Source organism: Ctenopharyngodon idella, chromosome 22 (assembly GCF_019924925.1).
Source record: "Ctenopharyngodon idella isolate HZGC_01 chromosome 22, HZGC01, whole genome shotgun sequence".
Lineage (NCBI taxonomy): Eukaryota > Metazoa > Chordata > Actinopteri > Cypriniformes > Xenocyprididae > Ctenopharyngodon > Ctenopharyngodon idella.
Window position 1 is genome coordinate 16,054,299 of NC_067241.1, and position 25,899 is coordinate 16,080,197.

The following is a 25,899-nucleotide window of genomic DNA, read 5'->3' on the forward strand; positions in this document are numbered from 1 at the left end:
ATTATACGCTCCATAAGTATAATACAGTGTGTGTGTGTGTGAGACACGTTTTCTACATGAATGAAGCTTTCTGAACAGATCAAGTCATTTCTCAGTTTATTGAGTTACTGTAAATACTGTATCCAGTGAGTTTGTACAGAATCATAATTCAGCAGTTTAGGGTGATGCATGTGCTATACGAAATACTGTGTGTGTGTGTGTGTGTTTGTGTGTGTGTGAGTGTGAGTGTTTGTGTGTGTGTGTTTGTGAGAGAGAGTGTGTTTGTGTGTATGACTGTGCGTATGTGTGTGTGTGTTTCAGGGGCATTTTCTCTCCACGCTCTGTTTTCCTCCCTCATCATACTCCTGCTTTGAGATCCACATCTGCTGGAAGGTTCCCTGTGGACGGACACACATGCGGTCAGTGCAGATCTACAGTCGAACTCATCAAGATTAAATCAAACATTTCTCCCTGACGCTGTTTGACAGGTCTGTCTCTGTAGATGTATGTGTGTGTATCTCAGTGCTCGAAGTGGATCTGTGATCTGTTTCCAGTGGATTTACAGACATCCATGCATGCTTTTTGAACTAATGATTTAGTTCAAATGATTTACTACCACAACAAAATGAACACACTTTTCAAAACCTTTATCTCTTCTTAGTCCTTCTTCCTCAACTCTAACAGCTGATGACTTTGCCACGTTCTTCATAAACAAAACAACAACCATCAGCGGCCCATTCTTCACAAACTGTCTGGAGTGCCTCAGGGCTCGGTGCTGGGACCGCTTCTCTTCTCCATCTACATGTCATCACTGGGATCTGTCATTCAGAAACATGTTTTTTCCCATCACTGCTGTGCTGATGACACACACTCTACCTCTCACTCCAGCCAGATGATCTGACGGTAGCTACTCGCGTCTCAGCCTGCCTGACAGACATTTCTTGCTGGATGAAGGACCATCACCTTCAACTCAACCTTGCGGAGATGGAGCTGCTTGTGGTCTCAGCCAACCCAACACTTCATCACTTCATCATGGTTCATCATCCGTAACTCCATCCAGAAACCTTGGAGTCATGATTGATGATCAGTTAAACTTCACAGATCACAGTGCTGGAACTGCCGGTCCTGCAGATTTCCTTATACATCAGGCCAACTCCTTTTCTAAGCTCTTGTTCTATCCAGACTGGACTATTGTAATGTAATGTTGATATCACAAAAATTGAGCCACTAAAAGCAGCATTTTGGTGGCAATGCGATGTCTGATTTCAAAAGTTTTCATAGGATGAATTTTGAGTGTTTACGCTTTCCAATGATGATTACTAAAATATGTGATGGGGAAAAGGCAATAAAAATCAGGACACTGAGAGTGTCTAAATCAGCCTGAATCTCCACTAACTGAGACTCCGAGTCTCACCAGCGACGCCAGAATCGATCCTCCGATCCAGGAGCTGAACCTCCTCTCGATGGAGCTGTTACAGGCCATGAGCTTCAGTCTCATGCTCTGCAAACACAGACAGCCGTGAGTTTGAGAAGATGAGATCAGACTGAGACAGACTGAGCGCAGGAACGCACCGGCGGCGCTTTCTGAGACAGTTCTCTGTTGAGTCTCTCGGTGAAGCCCTGCAGGAGCGTGTTTCCCCCCGTCACGATCACGCTGCCGTACAGACCCTAAACACACACACACACACACACACACTTTCGTATCAAACGCTTGAGAACACCAGTGCTGCTACTGTTGAACATTCAGGAACCGAAGCGTTCGCTCTCTTACCGGCCTGATGTCGATGTCGCACATGCCGATGCTGGTGGTGACGACGTGTCCGACGCCCAACATGGTGTTTCCAGACAGACCCTGAGAAGAGCAGCACACGCAGGTCAGCGTCACACACCATACCTCTGCTCCTGCTGCGACTGGCCATATATTCAGATACTTCAGTTCCTTGATTACAGACGTTCTTCAGAGTTCACACTGTTTATGAATGAATTTATTCATAAACGTTTGTGATTACAGGGTTCTTTTTTTTAATTTCTACTCTATAAAATTTATTTCATTGTTTGGTGTAATTTGAAATTTTATATTCATTGGATTTTCGAGATTTAATTAATTTCAATGATTTTTCAAGATTTTATTAATTTCAGTGATTTTTTAAAAAATTTATTAATTTCAACGACTTTTCACGATTTTATTTATTTCCATGATTTTTCAAGATTTTATTAATTTAAGTGATTTTTCAAGATATTAATTTCCATGATTTTTAAACTTTTTTTATTAATTTCAGCGACTTTTCAAGATTTTTCAAAATTTTATTAAATTCCATGATTTTTCAAGATTTTATTAATTTCAGTGATTTTTTAAAAAATTTATTAATTTCAACGACTTTTCACGATTTTATTTATTTCCATGATTTTTCAAGATTTTATTAATTTAAGTGATTTTTCAAGATATTAATTTCCATGATTTTTAAACTTTTTTTTATTAATTTCCATGATTTTTAAGGATTTTATTAATTTCCATGATTTTTAAGGATTTTATTAATTTCAATGATTTTTCAAGATGATATTAATTTCCATGATTTTCTAACATTTTTTATTAATTTCAGCGACTTTTCAAGATTTTTCAAAATTTTATTAAATTCCATGATTTTTCAAGATTTTATTAATTTCCATGATTTTTCACGATTTTATTTATTTCCATGATTTTTCAAGATTTTATTAATTTCAGTGACTTTTCAAGATTTTTCAAAATTTGATTAATTTCAATGATTTTTCAAAATTTTATTAAATTCCATGATTTTTCAAGATTTTATGAATTTTCATGATTTTTCACGATTTTCTTTATTTCCATGATTTTTCAAGATTTTATGAATTTTCATGAATTTTCAAAATATTATTAAATTCCATGATTTTTCAAGATTTTATTAATTTCCATGATTTTGATTTTTCAAGATTTTATTAATTTCCATGATTTTGATTTTTCAAAATTTGATTAATGTCAATGACTTTTTAAGATTTTATTAATTTCAATGATTTCTCAAGATTTTATGAATTTTCATGATTTTGCAAGATTTTGAGTTTCAATGACTTTTCAAGATCTTTTTCCTAGTCTAGAAATCACACTTTTGAATGTACACTTCCTCGTAGTTTTCCGAGGCTATGGGAATCTTGGATGTTAATTAAAATTACATTCGTTGAGGGAATAAATTGAAATAAGAAATATTTCAAATGAAGCTGTTTTAGCTGATTTTAATTTGAAATCAGCCCTGACTGATCTACACAGTGTTCGGTTCACCTTCACGTTGGAGGGATCAAACAGGCCCTCTGGGATCCGTAACCTCTCGGCTCCGTAATCTGTGCTGTAGCCGCTCGGCATCTCGTAGTGCAGCGTCGGCATCTGTGCGGCCACCCTGAACACACACGGACACGGAGATCAGATGTGTGTGTGAGCGTGTGTGATGTGTGTGTGTGTGCTCCACTCACTGCTCATCATACGGAGAGTCCGACACCTGCAGCACAGACGCCTGGAAATCCTGAATCACCTCCTGAAAGAGTCACATTCAGCGATCACACCGACACTCACTTCACATGCGGATTCATTCGTGTGCTCTTCCAGATTCTTACGTTACACATGTACGTGTGCCAGGACTTGGTGACCGGAGGGAGTTTGTCTTTCTTGGTCCAGAGCGGCGGAGCTCCTTCCCTCACGGGCTCCTGACGGACACACACAGGCTCAGAGGTCACGCAGAGGTCAGAGGCGTTGTGTTTAGTCACAGAAGTGTTGCCATATCCTCTTATTATAAGTGTTTTTGGAGAACGGCGGCAGGAGACACGCTACCTTTGATGCGATCATGTACGGAGGAACCGTGTCGATGTTCATCTCCTGAAACAGCTCACGGCACTGCATGGTAATGAAGTCACCGGCCAGAGGAGACTTCACGATCCCTGAACACAAGAGCACACGGCATGTCAGAACAAGTAATAGCCCTCAAGTAATAGCCAGAAAAATCGAATCCACGCTCTTCTATTTACCTTGCTGCAGGACGTACCCATCATGCACTGGGATGGCGGTGGTGTGCGTCGCTCCGCTGTCCAGCACGAGGCCGGTGGCTCGACCGTTAGCGAAGCTGCAGTCGATCAGGTTAAGGTGACGTGCGGCTACAAACATCATTAATACATGAGGCAACTCAAGCGCTCTACCACTCTGGATTCTGATTGGCTGATGTTCCTGAGCGGCGGCTGCTGATTGGATACGCGGTGAGCACGGCGGTCTTGCACAGGAAGAAGGCGGGAATGTTGTAATGCTCGAATATGAGTTCAGTGAGTTTTTCTCTCTTCGCCCGTGAGTTCCACTGTCACGAGAGAAAACATCACTTCTGTTGAACTGAAACAAGCTTTAAAAAGATTCTGCAGTTTTAAGATGGTTTACATTTCATCAGTTCATGCATTCACTGGGAATCGAACCCATGACTTTGGTGTAGGGAGCGCCATGATCTACTGAGTGCTGGTGTACTTACGGGAGCTTCGGACATCAGAACCGGGTGTAAACTGGGCTCAGATTTGATGTGTTTGCTGTAGATGTGGTCGATTATGGCTTGAAAAGCGTTCCAGTCCTCAACTATCAGGGATCAATCGAGAACACAGTAGAAACATTTTGTAGAAAATACTTTAGCAGTTCATGGTAGATCATTAAAATGTGTCATACTCATGCCGTTCTTGAGCGGAGAGATGAGCTCTACTCCGGCCCGCGGCACATGCAGGGCTGTGGTGTCGATGTAGTAACTCCGCCCAATGTTGACCTCTTGCTCCGCCCCCATGTCAGCTTGCCCCTCCTCCTCAGTGTGCACTCCTATAGTGGTGGGGAAATCTGCCTGAAATAATCAATGATAATCATGTTCTAGTTACTCCTCTCCTTCAGGATGATTCTCAAATCTTTGTGTTTTGTGGGCAGATGATGTTCAGTCAGGTCACCTGTATTTCTACAGCGCTTTATACAGTTCAGGTTTTTCAAAGCAGCTTCACAGGAATAAACAGGAAAATAACAGTGTTGCAAAAATCAATTTTCCAGCACTGTTATTTTCCTGTTTATTCCTGTGAAGCTGCTTTGAAAAACCTGAACTGTTTATGAAATTATGAAACGGCTTCAATTTCAGCTGTAAAGAAGCTCTAAACAGACAGTAGTGTCATTATTCAGATTAATTCAGTTCAACAACAGAGTTGATGTTGCAAAGTTCAGTCTTTTTAACCCCAACTGAGCAAACATGGATATATGGATGGATGCGCGGTTTGATGGTTGGATGGATGGATGGATAGATAGGTGGAAGGTTGAATGGATGGATGCATGGAAGGATGGATGGATAGATGCGTGGTTGGATGGATAGATGGATGGATGATGGATGGATGGATGATTACCTTGGGACAGTCCTCTCCAGCGTATCCTGCTCTAGTGGAGAAAGAGCCGATGTCAAACACTAAAGCTCCCACTTCATCTGACACACAGAGAGCAGAATCATCATCTCAGAATTAATATTGTGTTTTTCAAGTCAGATTATTTGAATCTCTTTTCACACACATTGATTCAAAGCAGATTTACAGAAATCCATAATGTCGATGTTTATAATATCTGAATATCTTCTGGTCACATTGATCAGTTTGGATCTGCCGGCAGGAGAGTTTACATCTGGAGACGATATAAACCATCAGCCGGATCAGATCTGATATTAATTTATAGATCTGATATTAATTTATATGTCTGATATTAATTTATAGATCTGATATTAATTTATATGTCTTTATGTCAATATATGAATGCGGCTGAAGTTGGATTTATAAAGTCACAGAATAGTTCAGCTGAAGTTAGTGATTGGGTTTGAGCTGATATTGAGGATTATGAATCTGTAAAGTTTTGGTGACAAACATAATTAATGATGCATATCTGAGTTTAATATTTCGCACAGCAGTTTAACCAGTGACGTCACTGAGAGTCGTGCATTAATACACTGAAATAAATGGTGTAGGATTTACTTTCAAACTGTTTTCACTCAGAAATTGCTAGTATGAAATGAAAAACTCTAAAATAAAAATCTACATGTTTTTGCGCATGTGCACAACAACACATGGTGAGCTTTGACGTGTCTTCGAGAGCTATTTAAGTATACAGTGATGATCACCGCAGCACTGAGGCGGGACGCTGGCGGATGCGGTTGTCATGGTGATGATGATGATGATGATGATGTGCGATCACTCATCTTACCTCCGCCGTACACGCCGCCGCTCATCGCGCGTGGATTGATCAGGATTCCGCCGCTCTTACCGGGTGTGTTCCGTTCGGTAAGGGTGATGATGGGGAAATAACGGCACCGAATATTCCAGCACGCGCACGCGCGTCCCGCCGCTGTCACCGGTCACGCGCTGCTGACGGTAACCGGAGAGTGTCCGGTAGACCCTCGTGCTGTCACGTGCTGCTATGAACGTTTATTTCGTTAATTACAAATAATAAATATGATGGAACGTTTACATTATTTCACGTTTCAAATTAATCATTTCCATTCATGCGAAAATGTAAATCAAATATCCATTTTCCAGCGATTTCATTTCATAAAGCATCTTTTTTTCATGATAAACAGGAATAGGAACTTAATTGTCTATCAGCCAAAAAAAAAAAAAAAATCACATTCTACAGTAAAACTGCTATAAATCAAACACAAATACATTCATATTCATTCACTATTGTTCATCTGTACCTGCAGTGGAAACAATGATCAGTGTCGTGAGATTATGTAAGTGTGTGTGTTTTCAGGAAACACCTGCATCCAGATTCTCCCTAAACCAACACACTCTCACACACACACACACACACACACTCACACACACACACACACTTACACACACACTTACACACACACACTCACACACACACACTCTCACACACACACTCTCTCACACACACACTCACACGGTGTGATGAAGCATGTGACTGTCACGCGCCTCTACACTAAAATCATTATCATAAACACACACTCTGTAAAACACCACAGAAATACTGTGAATTATATTCAGAGCAAAACTCAAATAAATCCGCGACATTCTGTGAATGAATCCTGTCAGTGCGCGTGCGTGCGTGCGCGCTACCGGTGATAAATTTGAATACATTTGACTGGATTTGTTTCTCTTTGATCTAAAGATCTAAAATGCGTGTGAATTTCTTTACATTTATATACACAATAACTTAACTGTTTTTCACATTTTTTTCACCTCCAATTTTTGATTTATTTTCAGAAAGTTTTGGAATATTTTTCCTCTCCCCAAATTTGTCACTACCGAAACACAATAATACATATTTTAATAAGAAGGGTCACATTGACCTATTAAGATTTTGATTACATCTACCTTGGAAATATAGTTTTTGCTGTTTAAAAAAAAAAAAAAAAAAGTTTTCACAGGTAAATCAATAACAATTACAATTTTATCAATATTTCAAGTGTAATTTATGAGATTTGTTGTATTTTGAATCCAATCTTTCTTTGTAAAAGTCATAAAGTTTATCAAACTGATTTCAAAGTGAAGGATTCATTAGTTTGAATAAACATTGAACCAAACACTATAATAACATCTTAGTTGATCATTCAATATACTTTATTTTTGACAAAACATCCCATGTTTCGGTCGTGACTGCACATTTCTGGTAGTGACAGTAATGTGTCGGTAGTGACCACATCACATGACAGGATTTTAGGTCGCATAATAAAACACTAATGATTTGCATAACTGTACTAAAATGTTGTTTATTTCCCCCAAATAAATGATCATGTGTTCCCCTTTGTCACTACCGAAACAATGATGTCACTACTGAAACAGTCACGACCGAAACATGTGGTGAAGTTTCGGTAGTGACAATTTTAGATATTTTTGAGCTGCTCAAAGATGCTAATCAGCACATGATTAGCTAGCACAGTTCTGAACAGTTTTACACACATAAACACTAAATTTTATGGAATAACACCCAAAAAAGTTTGCTTAATTGCAGAAAAAGGTGTTTGTTAGTGACGTTCCTTAAAGTTCCACACAGATTTTCAGACGTTTGAACACATTTAACTCAGAATGATGGATCTATCTACTGTGAAAGAGGCTATGAGAGGGAGGAACAGGAATATTTCCTGGTCAGAAATGTGGAAGTGTGTTTAAATCAGTCTCAGACAATGAAAAACACACACTGTTTCGGTAGTGACATCAACACGAGGGACACTTTTTTACATAAAGTTTCATGATTTAAAAATAAAATATATATATATTTTTAAACTTAAGTTTAAAAGAAAAAATCAAAAATATATTTTTAAAAACAACAATGGAAAATAAATGACAAATTATTTCAATATCATATTAAGTTGTAGTTTAGGGGTTATGATTCGGGACAGACACCTCCCAATTGAAAGTACCCAATAAATGATGATTTTATATATATTAATCTTACTGATATTTTAAATATTATTGTGGGATTCAGATAATAGAAGGATCTAAACATCTAAAATTGGAATACTTAAGTGCTTTTTAAACGTGTGTTTGGTTGTGGGACAGCAGCAGAATGGCCCGTATATTTGTGCTGATCATTCAGTATGTTGTTACATGACTGTATCTGTGTGTCTCAAAGTGTAAATATCTTTGTGTGTGTTTAAGGTTCCGCCCCGGTGTCCGGTTCGCTTTCGTGACGTCACTCGCTGGACTCTCGGCTGCGCGAGGAGAGGACAGGACGGGGTGGGGGGCGCGCGCACACTCCGCGGCCAGCGGCGACTTTTTCCTCTATATTTTTAATTTTCTTCTCCCTAAAAACATCCTCATCGGCCCCGAAACACGCCGGACGGGCGTTCCAGCGGCTGGAGAGCAGCGTCACCGACGGGATTGCGGGCGATCAGCCGCGCGCGGCCTCCGCTGGAAAGTTTCTCACCGGCGCTCGTGACAGCAGCTAAAGGACACCGGCGGGAATCTCGCGCGGCTCCGGGATTTAACGAGAGGGAGACTCGCCCGTCAGCCGCACAAAGAGTAGAGAAAAGACGTGTAAAACTGTCAAAGTTTGTGTGTAAATATAAATAGAGTGAAAGTCAGAAACTGAGAGTCGCAGCGCCCCCGCCCGCGTCCTCCGGTAAACTCACGGTGAAGCCTCTCATCCGGATCTCAACGGTTCTCGGTGAAGGTGAGTCATTTTCCCTCAAAGCTCAATACACTCATCTGTCAATCATCATGTACAGATTAACCCTGTGAAGTCTGACACATAAAATAATAGTCAAAAAAATCTAATGTTGAGTGTCATATTTGATCCATCAGTCTGTTATGGCTCATATTAATCTGATATAGTGAGAATATGGAGGAAAAAACAGCTCAGTTTAATTCAGAGGCTCAAACTGAGCAAAAATATGCAGTTTGGTGCACATGCTCATATTTATATGATGAAATTCTGATGCTTGTAATGATGTGTTTATTACAGTACAGCAGATACTGACATAAAATGCATATAAAATCAATATCTGCCAATAATGTTTTAGTAAGATGATATTTAAATGCTTAGTTTTATGATCAAAGCTTATGATGATTGAGAGATGAACACATAAACCTTCCTCAGAAGCCTGATGATCATATTCATGATTTTAAATAATAATAAATAAATAATAATGGATAATCAAGTAAAGCTGCTTCAGTCCAGTTGAAATATGACTAACAATATCAAAGTTATTCTTACGTTTACTTGATAAAACAGTCTAAACCATCAATCAGAAGGACTGCAGGAGATTGTGAGCGACGGGTTTATCAGCAAAGCTTTGATCATTTAGAGCTGTTTGTGTATCAAATATGATAAAGAAGCGTTATAGGGTATGAGTATATATGAATTAATTGAGTTTTAATGATTAAAGCATTTACTCCTGCATTTATTAAATCATCCTATAATGAGTAATCACAGTATAATTATGAGCAACAGAGAGACACAAACATGTCTGAACAGATTAGAGCTGTGTGTGTGTGTGTGTGTGTGTGTGTGTTCATTGTGACAGCTGGAGCAGCTAAACAGCAAACACACATGACATTCCTCCCTGCCCTTTAAACACCCTCTGACTGCGTGTGTGTGTGTGTGTGTGTGTGTGTGTGTGTGTGTGTGTGTGTGAGTGAGTGAGTGTGTGTGTGTGTGTGTGTGTGTGTGTGTGTGTAACAGTGAATAACTGAAGTGTTTGAGTTGATGTGAAGAATTCAAAGTCTGATTGATCCAGTGCTCTTCTATTGATCTGACAGTGTAATCTTTAAAGGATTAGTTCACTTCTGAACTAAAATTTCCTGATAATTTACTCACCCCCATGTCATCCAAGATGTTCATGTCTTTCTTTCTTCAGTGGAAAAGAAATGAAGGTTTTTTGAGGAAAACATTCCAGGATTATTCTCCATATAGTGGACTTCACTGGGGTTCAACGGGTTGAAGGTCCAAATGTCAGTTTCAGTGCAGCTTCAAAGAGCTCTACACGATCCCAGACGAGGAATAAGAGTCTTATCTAGAGAAACCATCGGACATTTTCAAAAAAAAAAAACATTATATACTTTTGAACCACAAATGCTCGTCTTGCACTGCTCTGTGATGCTCCACGCATTACGTAATCATGTTGGAAAGGTCACGCGTGACGTAGGCGGAAGTACTGCAGTAGAGCGAAAAACTTAATCTCATTTTCTCCTCCAACTTCAAAATCGTCGAACATCGTTGTTTTACCTTTTTTTTGTAAAGGCTCTTTGACTTAGTCTTTACACGTTCACTTTGTAAACACTGGATCGGTACTTCCTCCTACGTCACGCATGACCTTTCTAACATGATTACGTAATGCGTGGAGCATCACAGAGCAGTGCAAGACGAGCATTTGTGGTTCAAAAGTATATAAATTTAATTTTTTTTAGTAAATGTCCGATGGTTTCTCTAGATAAGACTCTTATTCCTCGTCTGGGATCATGTAGAGCTCTTTGAAGCTGCACTGAAACTGACATTTGGACCTTCAACCCGTTGAACCCCAGTGAAGTCCACTATATGGAGAAAAATCCTGGAATGTTTTCCTCAAAAACCTTCATTTCTTTTCCACTGAAGAAAGAAAGACATGAACATCTTGGATGACATGGAGGAGAGTAAATTATCAGGAAATTTGAATTCTGAAGTGAACTAATCCTTTAAATACTCAAAGTGTAATAAATATATATCAGGAGTCACATGACGCTAACAGAACAGATTCGGTCTGTTCTTCTGCTCATTCAGAGAGTCATGTGAGATCTGAACGAAATCTCAGGCCTGTGAACGTTTTTTTTTTAAATAATCAGTGTGTGATTTATGTGACTGACATGTACAAGAGTTTAAAACAGCACTGTTGGCATGGCAACACACACAGCTGGAATGCGTTAAAGCGCACACACACACACACACAAACAGAGGGAAGTGAGCGGAGAACACACAACTGGAAAGAGTTTCTCGCTCTCCTGTCTTTCTGTCTTTGTGGATTTATATACGTATGGATATAAAAACACGGCGTACACAATAAACAAACTGTCGGTAATGAACATTGTATTTACTGTACAGTACACTAGTCTTCCATTCTCAGAGGAACATTTCTCAACCCTGACATCTGATTGGTCTGGAGAAACTTTGTGTACTGTGTCTGATCTCTGATTGGCTGTTGTTTTGTCTTTCAGCATGGCCGCCTCAGTGAAGGTAGCAGTGAGAGTTCGTCCCTTCAGTTCCCGCGAAAACAACCGAGATGCTAAATGTGTCATACAGATGCAGGGAAACACCACCTGTGAGCACACACACACGCACACACATACCCACAATACAGTTATTATTATTTATTATTATTAATGTACAGTTGTAAGCACATATGTGTTGCTCCTCTCAGGCATCTGGAACCCCAAACAGCCCAAAGAAGCCGCCAAGAACTTCAGCTTTGACTATTCCTACTGGTCTCACAGCACGGTACGATCCTGCGCTGCGTTTGCTGCTGTCGCCTGTGCTCCGCGGCTCTGAACTCACTGTTGTGTGTGTGTGTGTGCAGGAGGATGACCCAGCGTTCGCGTCCCAGCGGCAGGTGTATCTGGACATCGGGGAGGAGATGCTTCTTCACGCCTTCGAGGGCTACAACGTCTGTATATTCGCCTACGGTCAGACCGGAGCGGGAAAATCCTACACAATGATGGGGAAACAAGAGCCTGGACAACAAGGCATCATCCCTCAGGTACACACACATTCACACACACACACACACAGACAAGTCTTCTCATACGTGTGTTTAATGATCATGTGTCCATCTCTCTGCAGATGTGTGAAGATCTGTTCAAACGCACCAGTGAGAATGCCGACCCAGAGCTGTCCTACTCTGTAGAGGTGCTGCTTTACGATATGAGTTTTTGACGGCTGATGCTGATATCTGAGAGCAGGATGGCCGATATAAAGCCAATATATTTGATATCACAATATATAGCCTGTTAACTGAATGTGATGTTGACACTGCAGTGTGTTGATGTGTGTGTTCAGGTGTCCTTTATGGAGATCTACTGTGAGCGAGTGCGAGATCTGCTGAACCCTAAGAGTAAAGGTGCGCTGCGAGTCCGAGAGCATCCCATCATGGGGCCGTACGTCGAGGACCTGTCCAAACTCGCTGTGACCTCCTACGAGGACATCAGAGACCTCATGGACTCGGGGAACAAGGCCCGGTACGTTATCCATATTAACATCCGTGTTACTCTTGTATTCTGATTAAATGTTCCTCATCGTGACTTTGATTGATTGATCAGGACGGTGGCAGCGACGAACATGAATGAGACGAGCAGTCGATCACACGCCGTCTTCACTATCGTCTTCACTCAGCGCCGCCGAGATCAGCTGACCAGCCTCGACACTGAGAAGGTGTGTGTTTGTTTCAGTAAAGTGTGTGTTGGTGCATTTAGGTCATGTCAGAAAGATCACTTTTATTATTATTATTAATACTTTGTTGACAGTACAAAATATGATATTATTGTATATTTATGATAGAAAAGATTTAGTTTACAGTGGCTTCAAGTTTCTGTATATTTAATTTAATATAATGTTCATTTTATTTCAGTTGACGAACATGTTTTTTGTGGTTTTAGTTAACTATAATAATACACCTGACGGTGTGATTGCGTGTGATTTCTGTGCGTCACGTTCTCTGGCATGTGCGCGTGATTTCTGTGCATCACGTGTTCTCTGGCGTGTAATTTCTGTGCGTCACGTGTTCTCTGGCGTGTGAGTGTGATTTCTGTGTGTCACGTGTTCTCTGGCGTGTGAGTGTGATTTCTGTGCGTCATGTGTTCTCTGGCGTGTGAGTGTGATTTCTGTGTGTCACGTGTTCTCTGGCGTGTGAGTGTGATTTCTGTGCATCACATGTTCTCTGGCGTGTGACTGATTTCTGTGCATCACGTGTTCTCTGGCGTGTAATTTCTGTGTGTCACGTGTTCTCTGCAGTGTGTGTGAGATTTCTGTGTGCCACGTGTTCTCTGGTGTGTGTGTGTAATTTCTCTGCGTCACATGTTCTCTGGCATGTGCGTGTGATTTTCTGTGTGTCACGTGTTCTCTGACGTGTGATTTCTGTGTGTCACGTGTTCTCTGGCGTGTGATTTTTGTGCGTCACGTGTTCTCTGACGTGTGATTTCTGTGCGTCATATGTTCTCTGGCGTGTGAGTGATTTCTGTGCGTCATGTGTTCTCTGGCATGTGAGTGTGATTTCTGTGTATCACATGTTCTCTGGCGTGTGAGTGATTTCTGTGCATCACGTGTTCTCTGCCATGTGTGTGAGATTTCTGTGTGTCACGTGTTCTCTGGCGTGTGAGTGATTTCTGTGTGTCACGTGTTCTCTGGCGTGTGAGTGTGATTTCTGTGCATCACGTGTTCTCTGCCGTGTGTGTGAGATTTCTGTGTCACGTGTTCTCTGGTGTGTGATTTCTGTGCGCCACGTGTTCTCTGGTGTGTGATTTCTGTGCGTCACATGTTCTCTGGCATGTGCGTGTGATTTCTGTGTGTCACGTGTTCTCTGATGTGTGATTTCTGTGTGTCACGTGTTCTCTGCCGTGTGATTTTTGTGCGTGACGTGTTCTCTGGTGTGTGATTTCTGTGTATCACGTGTTCTCTGGCGTGTGATTTCTGTGCGTCATGTGTTCTCTGGCGTGTGATTTCTGTGTGTCACGTGTTCTCTGGCATGTGATTTTTGTGCGTGACGTGTACTCTGGCGTGTGATTTCTGTGTGTCATGTGTTTTCTGCTGTGTGTGTGATTTCTGTGCACCACGTGTTCTCTGGCGTATGATTTTTGTGCGTCATGTGTTCTCTGGCGTGTGATTTCTGTGCGTCACGTGTTCTCTGGCGTGTGATTTCTGTGTGTCACGTGTTCTCTGGCATGTGATTTTTGTGCGTGACGTGTACTCTGGCGTGTGATTTCTGTGCGTAATGTGTTCTCTGGTGTGTGATTTCTGTGTATCACGTGTTCTCTGGCGTGTGATTTCTGTGTGTCATGTGTTTTCTGCTGTGTGTGTGATTTCTGTGCACCACGTGTTCTCTGGCGTGTGATTTTTTTGCGTCACGTGTTCTCTGGCGTGTGATTTCTGTGTATCACGTGTTCTCTGGCGTGTGATTTCTGTGTGTCATGTGTTTTCTGCTGTGTGTGTGATTTCTGTGCACCACGTGTTCTCTGGCGTGTGATTTTTTTGCGTCACGTGTTCTCTGGCGTGTGATTTCTGTGTGTCACGTGTTCTCTGGCGTGTGATTTCTGTGCATCACATGTTCTCTGGCGTGTGATTTCTGTGCGTCATGTGTTTTCTGCCGTGTGCAGGTCAGTAAGGTGAGTCTGGTGGATTTGGCGGGAAGCGAGCGGGCAGATTCATCCGGAGCCAAAGGCCTGAGATTAAAGGTACCGCACTGATGTTTCCATCCGTAATGAAGAGGCAGTGTCTCCTTTGCTCACTCACACAAACTCTGTCTGTCCTTCAGGAAGGCGCTAACATTAATAAATCTCTCACCACTCTGGGGAAGGTCATCTCCGCCCTGGCTGAAATGGTGAGTTGATTCATATAATGATTCATCTGTCATCATCTACTGCTGCTAACCTGTATGAATGCCTGAGAAATATAGAAGTGCTCCATCTTCAGCAAAATGTTCACGCTGCTGTTAATAAAAACAATGAAAGTACATGGGATCAAAGCACATGAAATGACTTTTTTGTTTTGTCATTCATTGTCATTGTGTGGTAAAGGGCAGCGTGAACTTCCTGCTGAACATCTCCAGAAAAAAGAAACTCATACGGGCTTGTAATGAGAAGAATGTTGTGTCATAGAGAAGCTACTGATGTATTTCTGTACCATTTGAAGTCTTAGTCTCTTAAATGACTGTGAGTGTGTGTGTGTTTATATGTGACAAACAGCAAACCAGCAAAAGAAAGAAAAGTGAGTTCATTCCATACAGAGACTCAGTGCTCACCTGGATCCTGAAGGAGAACCTGGGTAAGACACACATACACACACACACACACACACACAAACACACACACTCACCAACAAAGAAACAGTACTGGTTATGAAACGTGTGTGTGTGTGTTTCAGGTGGTAATTCTCGTACTGCTATGATCGCTGCTCTCAGTCCTGCAGATATTAACTATGAGGAAACGCTCAGCACACTCAGGTACATCAATCAATCAGCCAATCATTTAATGGATGAACCACCCATCACTGCGACTGTCACAGCTTGCGTGTGTGTGTGTGTGTGTGTGTGTGAAGATATGCTGACCGTGCAAAGCAGATCCGCTGTAATGCTGTAATTAATGAAGATCCAAACGCTCGTCTGATCCGAGAGCTAAAGGAGGAAGTGAACAGACTCAGAGACCTGCTGCTGTCACAAGGGCTGAGCCGACTGATGGCCGCTCCAGGTACACACACACTCTCACAACACACACACACACACGCACAAACATGTTTAAAATGTCTCTCTGTCTTTCAGCTGCTGAAGTCAATAATAACGGTGTTGGCGTCACACTTATGCCTGCTGATCCTGCCTCTAATGGAGCCCCGCCCACCTCTGCACCTGTCACAGGAGAAGGCCCCGCCTCTGAGAGTGACCCCGCCCCACTGGATGGCCACAGCCAATTAGAAGAGTTTCAAGGCGAGATGATTACCAATGAGGAAGCAGTGGAGAGACTGAAGGTATGAGAGGGCGGGGTTATGATGGTGGGCGGAGCATGAATTGATCACCCTGACCAGTCAGCATCCTGCGCTTACTAAACCATTAATGTGTGTGTGTGTGTGTGTGTGTGTGTGTGCAGGAAACAGAGAAGATCATCGCTGAGCTGAATGAGACATGGGAGGAGAAACTGAGGAAGACAGAGTCTATACGACTGGAAAGGTAAAGCGCACTGGTCTTACTGTGTCAGGTGAGTGTGAGCAGTGATACTGGACACACACAGTAACGTGATCATGTGATCCGTGTGTTTCCATGTGCAGGGAGTCGATTCTGGCAGAGATGGGTGTGTCCATTAAAGAGGATGGAGGAACTGTTGGAGTGTTTTCACCTAAAGGGGTCAGTACACACACACACACACACACACACAACTGTATAATACGTAAACACACAGTGTACAGATACTCACGTGTGTGTGTTTCAGACTCCTCATCTGGTGAATCTAAACGAGGATCCGCTGATGTCCGAGTGTCTGCTGTACTACATCAAAGAGGGTGTGACCAGGTGACTGAATCAAAACCATCATGATCTGGTTCAGACTGAATCAAAACCATCATGATCTGGTTCAGACTGAATCAAAACCATCATCATCTGGTTCAGACGGAGCTGTAGGAGTTTGTGAGATTGTAACAAACACCAGATCACTTTGAAAATAAATTGTGTAAAACTAAAAAATGTTTTCTAATTTAAATTCTCTGATCTGATGATTGATTGTTTATGGATCATCTGTGCTGATATATTCATCAGTGTGTGTGTGTGTGTGTGTGTGTGTGTCTTTCTAGGGTTGGTCAGAAGGACGTGGACATTAAGCTCAGTGGTCAGTTTATTAAAGAGCAGCACTGTGTGTTTTACAGCTACATCAACCACAACGGAGAAGGTAAGAGTGTGAGTGTGTGAGTGTGTGTGTGTGTGAGTGTGTGTGAGTGTGTGAGTGAGTGAGTGAGTGTGTGAGTGAGTGAGTGAGTGTGTGAGTGAGTGAGTGTGTGTGAGTGTGTGAGTGAGTGAGTGAGTGTGTGAGTGTGAGTGAGTGAGTGAGTGTGTGTGAGTGTGTGAGTGAGTGAGTGAGTGTGTGTGTGTGTGAGTGTGTGAGTGAGTGTGTATGAGTGTGTGAGTGTGTGAGTGAGTGAGTGAGTGTGTGTGAGTGTGTGTGCGTGTGTGAGTGTGTGTGTGTGTGTGAGTGAGTGAGTGAGTGTGTGTGAGTGTGTGAGTGTGTGAGTGAGTGAGTGAGTGTGTGTGAGTGTGTGTGCGTGTGTGAGTGTGTGTGTGTGTGTGTGTGGTATGTAGGGCTGCACAGTAAGCTGGTGGTATCAGCACCTGCAATAGTGACTCATCCACACCATAACAGAGGAAAGGCGATACTGTAAATTCCATTTTTATTGGATTTAATTGGATTCTGTGATTTCATCCGCGTTTTCAGCATCATGAAATCACACTGAAGGCAGAATATATAGATGTGTGTGCGCGTGTTTGTGTATTTGTGTCAGTAACACACACTCATGTACTGTGCTGGTTTTCTCTCTGACGGTGGAACAGTCGCTGGGATTTGACACAGGTATCATCTGAACGATCATCATTCATGAGCTCCTCCCATCTGTCCTTCCTCCTCATGCTCCTCCTGTTATAAATGTCACTTCTGCTCGTCTTTCACTCGTACAAACGGTCTTTCTGTGTGTCAGTCGCGTTTCTCTGTGCTGTTTATGTGCTTCATTGGCATGATGTGAAACCAAACCACTGGAGCGCTCCGACATCCACTGTGACTCATTTCAAATGATGTTATTTGCATGTGAATGAATCCTTGACCAATGAAAGCTGCTCGACCTCATTTGATCATTTCCCTTATTTTAACTCATGTTGTGTTTGGGTCATTTTGACCCAGAAAGTATGCTCTTTTTTTAGTGCTAGTAGGATAATATAATATAATATATGTTTATAAATGTTTGGTGATAATATAGCGTAATGAGAGATTTATAAGCATTTAAAAAGGCGAGTCATTTTTGACCCTGGAACATGAAATTAGGTAGTGAAAGTGTTAAACTTGATGGACACTTTGATAACAAGTGCGGCCTAACATGATCTGGGGTCTCCTTCGGTCAGCTGTGAGCCCCGCCCCTCTTAGGGAGGAGCCCCGCTCTCCTCATTAGCATACTGTATCCACCATCACACTGTGCTCATGCAGATCCCTCACTTCCTGTGTGTCTGTAGTGGACGTGACTCTGGAGCCGCTGGAGGGAGCGGAGACGTACGTGAACGGCAAGCAGATCAGCGAGTGTGTGCGGCTCAGACAGGGTGAGTGTGTTTGCTTGAACGTGAGCCCGCCGTCCTCGTGATCACATGACCCTGAGCTCAACCTCTCGTGTCGCAGGCAACCGCATCGTGATGGGCAAGAACCACGTGTTCCGATTCAACCACCCGGAGCAGGCGCGTCTGGAGCGAGAGCGCAGCAGCTGTCTGGAGCAGCAGGGGGAGCCGGCGGACTGGAACTACGCTCAGAGAGAACTGCTGGAGAAGCAGGGCATCGACATCAAACTGGAGATGGAGAGGAGGTCAGACACTTTTCTTCTCTATTGTGACGCATATCTGAGTAAAACAGCTTCCCAAACAAGAACAAATGTAGGGCGGGGCTTGATTTTGTCTGTGGGGAATTGATTGGATGGTTGTGGTTTGCTATTGGTGGATCTCATGTGAGTGACAGGTTGCCCCGCCCTCGTCATCAGAGAAGAGAAGAGATGCTGCAAGAGGGAGGAGAAGATATTCTGATTCAGGATTACCAGAAACATGAATTTAACACAATAATGATGATGTGCAGCGATAAATCATTTATGATAAACACTGCAATATTCCATAAAAATACAAGAATTTAGATCTCATGGTGACTAACAGAACACTACATTTTTACAATATTTAAAAAAACAACAACTGCATTCTGTTTATTATTATGAGATTTTTTTTTTACAATTTTCCGTTTGTTAACTTAATTATATCAGTTAACATGAATTAACAATGTGCAAAACTTCTAAAGCATTTATTAAACAACATTTAACCCTCTGCCGCTGCTCACATGGCGGTCAAAACTCTTATTTCAGTTAAATGAATCTACTATATTTTAGTTTGATCATGTTTTTTATTTAATATTTTGCTACTAAATTATATTATGGAATAATTACGATCCATTTATTACCCGTTAACTCTTTCCCCACTAGAGTATTTTTTTCAAAAGTTGCCAGCCACTGCCAGCTTTTTTGTTAATTTTCACAAAACTTCCATGGCCTCCAGAATATTTTGTTATATGAATATATGAATGTGCAATATATTAAAAGAAAGAACAGAAGAAAAAAAAACTTTTTATTCCTTCTTCATGCATTTTTTTTTTATCAGCATATGAATGTGGGTGTTTCATTGAAAAAGCAACTTTTTTGACAAAAAGCTGAGAATTTTTTTCATAGACTGCACCGTGCGTCAGCAATGCTTCTATCGCTTCTTTGTCTGTGAAGATGCGCAATAGCGCCCCCTAACGTATAACAATGAAAATGCGGAAAGCTGGAAAATTCCGTCAATGGCAGGGAAAGATTTAACCACTTTTTAAGCATAGACCTTAAACTGTCATAAATCTAAAATGTTTTGGAGCACAGGCTGAAGTTTGGTCTCTTTTTAAAGAAGACAGATTATTGTTGAAGTGAAGAAAGTTTTTTTTTTTTTTCAAGACTATAACTGAAAAAAAAGGCACAAAAATACTATTTTTCAAAACATGTTTTACTCTAAAACTGTGAAAATCAAAGCCATACATCTAAACAAGTTACACTCCAAATTTGAGGTTAATATCTCAAAAAATGAGCTTTCAGTCAGAGTTTGTTTGGGTGCAGTACCAAACGCTCCCACTAGATGAGATTCGCTTCCCATTCGTTTTCAATGCAGTTCATTTTTGATGGCGAACAATACAAGTGTGACCTTTTCGAATCATGTCCATGATTTTTTTTGTGTTCACACATCAAGTGCCAAAATCTTTACCAAGTTTCGTACCATTCTAATGAAGTTAAAAAAACAAAGCGTAAAATGTTTCAGTCAAAAATGACCGAACAGCACCAGAGGGTTAATAAAGGGTTAGGTTAGTGTTTTACTGGTTTTACTATGTCAGAAGTTAGTTCAGTAGGTGGACGTGTGCTGACTCCATCTGTGTTTGTCTCAGGCTACAGGATGTGGAGACTCAGTATCGGCGCGAGAAAGAGGAAGCAGATCTACTGCTGGAGCAACAGAGACTGGTGAGAGACACAATCACCTTTAACCCGCTGTGATGGTCAGCTACTGCTGGCTCTAAACCACCAGACACGATTCATTTGTGTGTGTGTGTGTGTGTGTGTGTGTGTTCAGTACGCAGATTCAGACAGTGGCGATGATTCTGATAAACGCTCATGTGAAGAGAGCTGGAGACTCATTTCCTCCCTGAGAGAGAAACTACCAGCTAACAAGGTATCACACACACACAAACTCATACTCACACTAACCTAAGCCTAAAATATAAAAATAAAAACTTAACGAATGTTCCTGCACAGACGTCACATGTTCATCATTCATGTTTCCTAACCGTGTGACTGTTTCAGGTTCAGTCCATCGTGAAGCGCTGTGGTTTACCCAGCAGCGGCAAACGGCGCGAGCCGCTCCGCGTCTACCAGATCCCGCAGCGCAGGAGGATCAGCAAAGACCCCGAGCAGGTGACCATGAGCGACCTGAAGCTGCAGGCGGTGAAGGAGATCTGCTACGAGGTGGCGCTCGGAGACTTCAGACACTCGCGCCGCGAGATGGAGGCGCTGGCCATCGTGAAGATGAAGGAGCTGAGCCGCATGTATGGCAAACGGGACGCGGCGGAGAAGGACGCGTGGAGGGAGGTGGCGCAGGACGTGTGGGACACGGTGGGCATCGGAGATGGGCGGCCGCAGGAGACGGACGCCTGCGCAGATGGAGAGAACGGAAGGAGCGGCGTGTACGACCTGAAAGCACACATCGACAAACTGACGGACATTTTACAAGAGGTCAAAGAGCAGAACAACATGAAGGACGAGGAGATCAAAGCCCTCAGAGACCGAATGATGAAGATGGAGAGCATCATACCAGGAGTGCAGGTACACACACACACACACACACTGACTCACACACACTCTCTCACATACACTCACACACACAAACGCTCACATACACACAAAGTGTTCAGTAATTGTGTTTGTGTTCGTGTAGGACGATGATGAATCAGAGGATCTGAGCACAGACGGCGATCAGGGGCGGGGCGATGAGGAGGATGGGCGTGGCTCTCTGGAGCTCCTCCCCAAAGAAGAGCGCGTGTCACGGCTGATGGAAGAAGACCCCGCCTTCCGGAGGGGCCGCCTTCGCTGGCTCAAACAGGAGCAGACACGCCTGCACAACCTGCAGCAGCAGCAGATCACCAAGCGGCTGCGCAGAGGGGGCGGGGCCATGGGTGGGGAGGGCGTGGTCCACCTTCCCGGAACGGGACGCTTCATTCCCCCGCAGGACTGCAAGCTGAAATTCCCCTTCAAGAGCAACCCGCAGCACCGGCTCTCCTGGGGACCGAACATGTCCGTCGTGGCAGACGAGCGCAACGAGGACCGAGGCCCCGTCCCCGGCATGCCCTTACTTCCTCTACCGTTCCAAATGCCGGTCGTCATGCGCGCGCCCTCCCCCAGTCGGCCCTGGCAACCTCGCCACTACAGCAATGGTAACTATGGAAACGGCAATCACGTTCCCCAGCAACAGCATTGGCGCTACAGGCGAAACTCGCTGGACGGCTCCACCATGCCAAGCAACCAGGGTTACTACAGCAACGGGCACCACAACAACAACGGCTCGCAGCAGACAGGTCGCGGTCGCTATCGGCAACAGTCGCCGGGCCCTTGCGTACGTGGGGAGGGGGCGTACGCGCAAACGTACGTCAATCACCAACGACCCGCTGCCCAGACCTACCAGACTCTACCGCACGCGTTCACTGATCAACAGCACGGCAAACACCAAAAACCGCAGGGCTACGTCACCCCGCCGCGCATGAGACGGCAGTACAGCGCCCCCGACCTGAAGAGTAAAGAAACGCCCGTCTGACGTCTGCGCGTTCGTTCTGTTCTTGTGATGTCATGAAATACAAGCAGTGTTGTTTTGATGGGTTAGTAGGTTAGTTAACAGTCTTATAGAACGAGTTCATTCTGCCCAAGAACCGCCCACTTCAGACAGGAAGAGAGCGTCAGGAACGCAACCGGAACCATCACTATAACGATAAAGTATTAATAAAAAAGTTTTAATCAGTTCCAATTCTTCAAGAATAGCAAAGTCCACAGCACAACTATACAAATAACAACATAAATGAACAATATCACTTTCAGAATGATTATTTCCCGATAAAACATTGACAGCCAATCAGAATCCATCCTTAAGAACTCGAGCATTTAAAGCAGCAGTCGACAAAACTTATAATCACAGAACATTATGGTGTGAACGCTGATATATATCGTTATGGTTATCGATCTAGGTATCATCAGGCCTCGAGTTTTATTCTCACTGACTCTTGATCATCCAATCAGATTAAAGCTTGTGATTTCTGGAAAGCTCTCGTGATTTTAAGTGCAATATGCATGTGTGGGCGGTCCGAGACTAGTTAACCCAAACTGACCCAAACTCTGGTAACGCACAGTCTCCACGTCACTACTCAACTGTTTTTGGTGTTGTTCAGTATCACGTACCTCTCAGAAATGACTCTGCCCCGGATTGGTTGTGCATCAGATTTGCACTAGTTTTGGGTGTTTGTATGTTTAGCCTCAATGTGCCTTAAGAGACGCCAATAACCTCAGAGATCACTGACAGAAACGCCGTGAGAGTGTGTGTGTGTGTGTGTTTGTGTGTTTGTCTGAGATCTGAGATGCAGCAGGAGGAACTTCTGATTCATGGTTCTTTTGAACCGGTTCTTGTTAATGATTCATCTGACTGATTCACACCAGAACAGCTCAAACACCTTGAAGGAACGTTCTGGCTTCATATAGATGCTGTCCATCACCAGCTTGAATCATTTTGACTCACACTACAGTTTTTCATTTATTTTATATTTTCAATTTATGTTTTTTTAAAGCCAAACTTTAGTGGAATAAACTGAGCCAGATGATAATTGTTAAACAACACAAGACTTCATCACATCACACTCATCCACCTGCAGCAGTAGATCCACCTCATTTAGACACTTTACAGCTCAAATAATGAACATTTAACCAGAAATGATTAAACTGAAAAGCAAACAAACTTCTGGGAAAATCACAGAATGACTCAAATCAAGAACCGGTTTATTGAAACGAACCAGCCTAACAAACTGATTCATTGAATTGATTCAGATTAGTGGAAAGAAATGAGAAGAGCAGCAGTGAGGAAAGCAATAGTGTGTAGGGCTGGAATGAGTTTACACTGATGATTGACAGCTGTCAATCACTGATGATGATGATGATGATGATGAGGAAAGTGATGTTTAGAGTTCAAAGGTCAATGAAATGGACATGTGGAGTGATGTAAGTTGTGTGAGTTTTTAGAGTTGATGTTTTTCAGGATTTCTGTGGATTATTTTTAAAGTTGCGAGTGAACATGCTGGTGACGGATGTTTTAAACTCAATCAGATGGCAGAAATATTTTTTGCTATTTATTTGGATTATGATTCCTGTGCCTTTGTGCCACAGACAGACGTTTGATCCGATTTGACATTATTTTGAGTGGCAAATCTGAATCGGTCCCGGCTTCAGTGGCGCATCATGCTGGATGCTCACTGGAGATTCCCACTGCAGGTTCCCACTGGAGAGTTTTACTGGAGATTCCCACTGGAGATTCTCTCTGGAGAGTGCCTCTGGAGATTCCCACTGGAGATTCTCACTAGAGATTCCCACTGGAGATTCCCTCTGGAGATTCCCACTGGAGAGTCTTACTTGAGATTCTCACTGGAGATTCCCTCTGGAGATTCTCACTAGAGATTCCCACTGGAGATTCTCTCTGGAGATTCCCTCTGGAGATTCTCTCTGGAGATTCTCTGGAGATTCCCACTGGAGAGTCTTACTTGAGGTTCCCACTAAGATTCTCTCTGGAGATTCTCTCTGGAGATTCCCTCTGGAGATTCCCACTGGAGATTCCCACTGTAGAGTCTTACTTGAGATTCCCACTGGAGATTCCCTCTGGAGATTCCCTCTGGAGATTCCCTCTGGAGATTTCCTCTGGAGATTCCCACTGTAGAGTCTTACTTGAGATTCCCACTGGAGATTCCCTCTGGAGATTCCCACTGGAGATTCTCTCTGGAGATTCCCTCTGGAGATTCCTCTGGAGATTCCCACTGGAGATTCTCACTGAAGATTCCCCCTGGAGATTCCCACAGGATATTCTTTCTGGAGATTCCCTCTGGAGATTCCCACTGGAGATTCTCTCTGGAGATTCCCACTGGAGATTCTCACTGAAGATTCCCCCTGGAGATTCCCACTGGATATTCTTATTGGAGATTCCCACTGGAGAGTCTTACTGGAGATTTCCTCTGGAGATTCCCACTGAAGATTCCCCCTGGAGATTCTCTCTGAAGATTCCCCCTGGAGATTCCCACTGGATATTCTTATTGGAGATTCCCACTGGAGAGTCTTACTGGAGATTCTCACTTTAGATTCCCTCTGGATATTTCCACTTTAGATTCCCACTGGAAATTCTCACTTGAGATTCCCACTGGAGAGTCTCACTGGAGATTCCCACTTTATATTACCACTTAAGATTTTCATTGCAGATTCCCACTGGATATTCCCACTTTAGATTACCACTGGAGATTCCTATTTGAGATACTCACTGGTGATTTCCACTCACTGGAGATTCCCACTGTATCCCGTCAGACAGAGCAAACGAGACGCGGGGGGCTGTTCTTGTTTTCGGTGATGTCATGGTAACTGCGTCGCAGGTGGGCGGGGTTATGCGAGATTACCTTTAGACATGACATCACTCAAGTAGCACAGGAGCATTTCTGACCGTGACCTTTAACACTTCAGGACAATCTTCTGACTGTGTGTGTGTTTTGATGATGATGATGATGATGATGATGTCTCTTATTTACCCTCGCAGACTGTTTCCTGCCGTAATATGATGTTTGTTTAGTTTCATCATGCCTTCTTTGGTTTGATTATGATTTAATTGATTAATGTGTGTTTGTGCCGTCACGTATGTTTATGGAGGAAATCCGCTGAGTTTATTTGCACAAACACACACATGCATTCTTCACTTGCGTGTGTTTTGTTTTTGTTTTTTTTGTTTTTTTTGAGGTTAACGTTCTGTTTCTGACATGATGAACCTCACGTGTCATTGGACACAAGCTGCCGCTTCTGTTTCTGCTCTTCTGTTGCTCTTTTATTCTGGATTTTGAGTTACTTTTTGAGTTTTAAAAATGTCTGTTTAAAAACTGCAAAATGTCATTAAAGGAAAATGTATAAAAATAACGTTGTTTCTGGTGTTCTTGTAGTTGTATCTCTTCAATGTCTGATTGAAGAAACTGCAGAATAATTCTGCTGTTGTTTATCATTATTTGGTGTTTCTTTAAGACGGGTATTTTTCTGAGCAATCTAGCTTAAAACAGTAAAAAAGATTAAACAATATCCATGACCACAGTGACATAAAGCTATCGAACAAGCAC

The 25,899-nt window shown here is 42.7% G+C and overlaps 2 protein-coding genes across 5 annotated transcripts; one reads left to right on the plus strand and one right to left on the minus strand.

Moving 5' to 3' along the window:
- Positions 1–79: 79 nt before the first annotated feature.
- actl6b (actin-like 6B) lies at positions 80–8,209 on the minus strand. 3 transcript variants are annotated; one of them, XM_051879657.1, is made up of 14 exons: positions 6,227–8,209; positions 5,386–5,416; positions 4,679–4,844; positions 4,491–4,591; positions 4,228–4,325; positions 4,006–4,100; positions 3,812–3,918; positions 3,598–3,687; positions 3,457–3,518; positions 3,269–3,383; positions 1,751–1,831; positions 1,552–1,647; positions 1,394–1,480; positions 80–377 (listed from the first exon to the last, which is right to left on the minus strand). In XM_051879657.1, exons 3-14 carry the CDS (start codon positions 4,788–4,790, stop codon positions 297–299), a joined length of 1,125 nt encoding a protein of 374 aa, XP_051735617.1. In that variant the 5' UTR covers positions 4,791–4,844; positions 5,386–5,416; positions 6,227–8,209; the 3' UTR covers positions 80–296. The 3 variants fall into 3 exon arrangements, with proteins under 3 accessions (XP_051735617.1, XP_051735616.1, XP_051735618.1); XM_051879656.1 differs by having other exon boundaries at positions 5,386–5,462; XM_051879658.1 differs by lacking the exon at positions 5,386–5,416.
- A 468-nt stretch (positions 8,210–8,677) lies between these two features.
- Positions 8,678–25,705, plus strand: si:ch73-375g18.1 (kinesin-like protein KIF1C). Of its 2 annotated transcripts, XR_007927433.1 has the most exons (24): positions 8,678–9,160; positions 11,677–11,780; positions 11,880–11,956; positions 12,036–12,215; positions 12,299–12,364; positions 12,515–12,693; positions 12,775–12,886; positions 14,824–14,901; positions 14,982–15,047; positions 15,412–15,490; positions 15,590–15,668; positions 15,764–15,912; positions 15,984–16,186; positions 16,306–16,385; positions 16,484–16,559; positions 16,645–16,724; positions 17,003–17,097; positions 18,423–18,506; positions 18,583–18,763; positions 20,404–20,476; positions 20,586–20,684; positions 20,816–21,334; positions 21,447–24,305; positions 24,863–25,705. XR_007927433.1 is itself a non-coding variant. In XM_051879653.1 (23 exons), exons 2-23 carry the CDS (start codon positions 11,678–11,680, stop codon positions 22,317–22,319), a joined length of 3,531 nt encoding a protein of 1,176 aa, XP_051735613.1. In that variant the 5' UTR covers positions 8,678–9,160; position 11,677; the 3' UTR covers positions 22,320–25,705. The 2 variants fall into 2 exon arrangements, 1 of the variants encoding a protein (XP_051735613.1); XM_051879653.1 differs by having other exon boundaries at positions 21,447–25,705.
- Positions 25,706–25,899: the final 194 nt, after the last annotated feature.

Bases quoted from the DNA above. Each gene is read 5' to 3' on its own strand.
- actl6b (XM_051879656.1), bottom strand. From the start codon at position 6,251: ATGAGCGGCGGCGTGTACGGCGGAG. The intron at 3,919-4,005 runs GTAAATAGAAGA...TCTTGTGTTCAG, and splicing joins TGGGTACGTCCTGCAGCAAG to GGATCGTGAAGTCTCCTCTG. The intron at 3,688-3,811 runs GTAGCGTGTCTC...TGTGTCCGTCAG, and splicing joins CGTACATGATCGCATCAAAG to GAGCCCGTGAGGGAAGGAGC.
- si:ch73-375g18.1 (XM_051879653.1), top strand. From the start codon at position 11,678: ATGGCCGCCTCAGTGAAGGTAGCAGTGAGAGTTCGTCCCTTCAGTTCC. The intron at 12,694-12,774 runs GTACGTTATCCA...TTGATTGATCAG, and splicing joins GACTCGGGGAACAAGGCCCG to GACGGTGGCAGCGACGAACA. The intron at 15,669-15,763 runs GTACATCAATCA...GTGTGTGTGAAG, and splicing joins GAAACGCTCAGCACACTCAG to ATATGCTGACCGTGCAAAGC.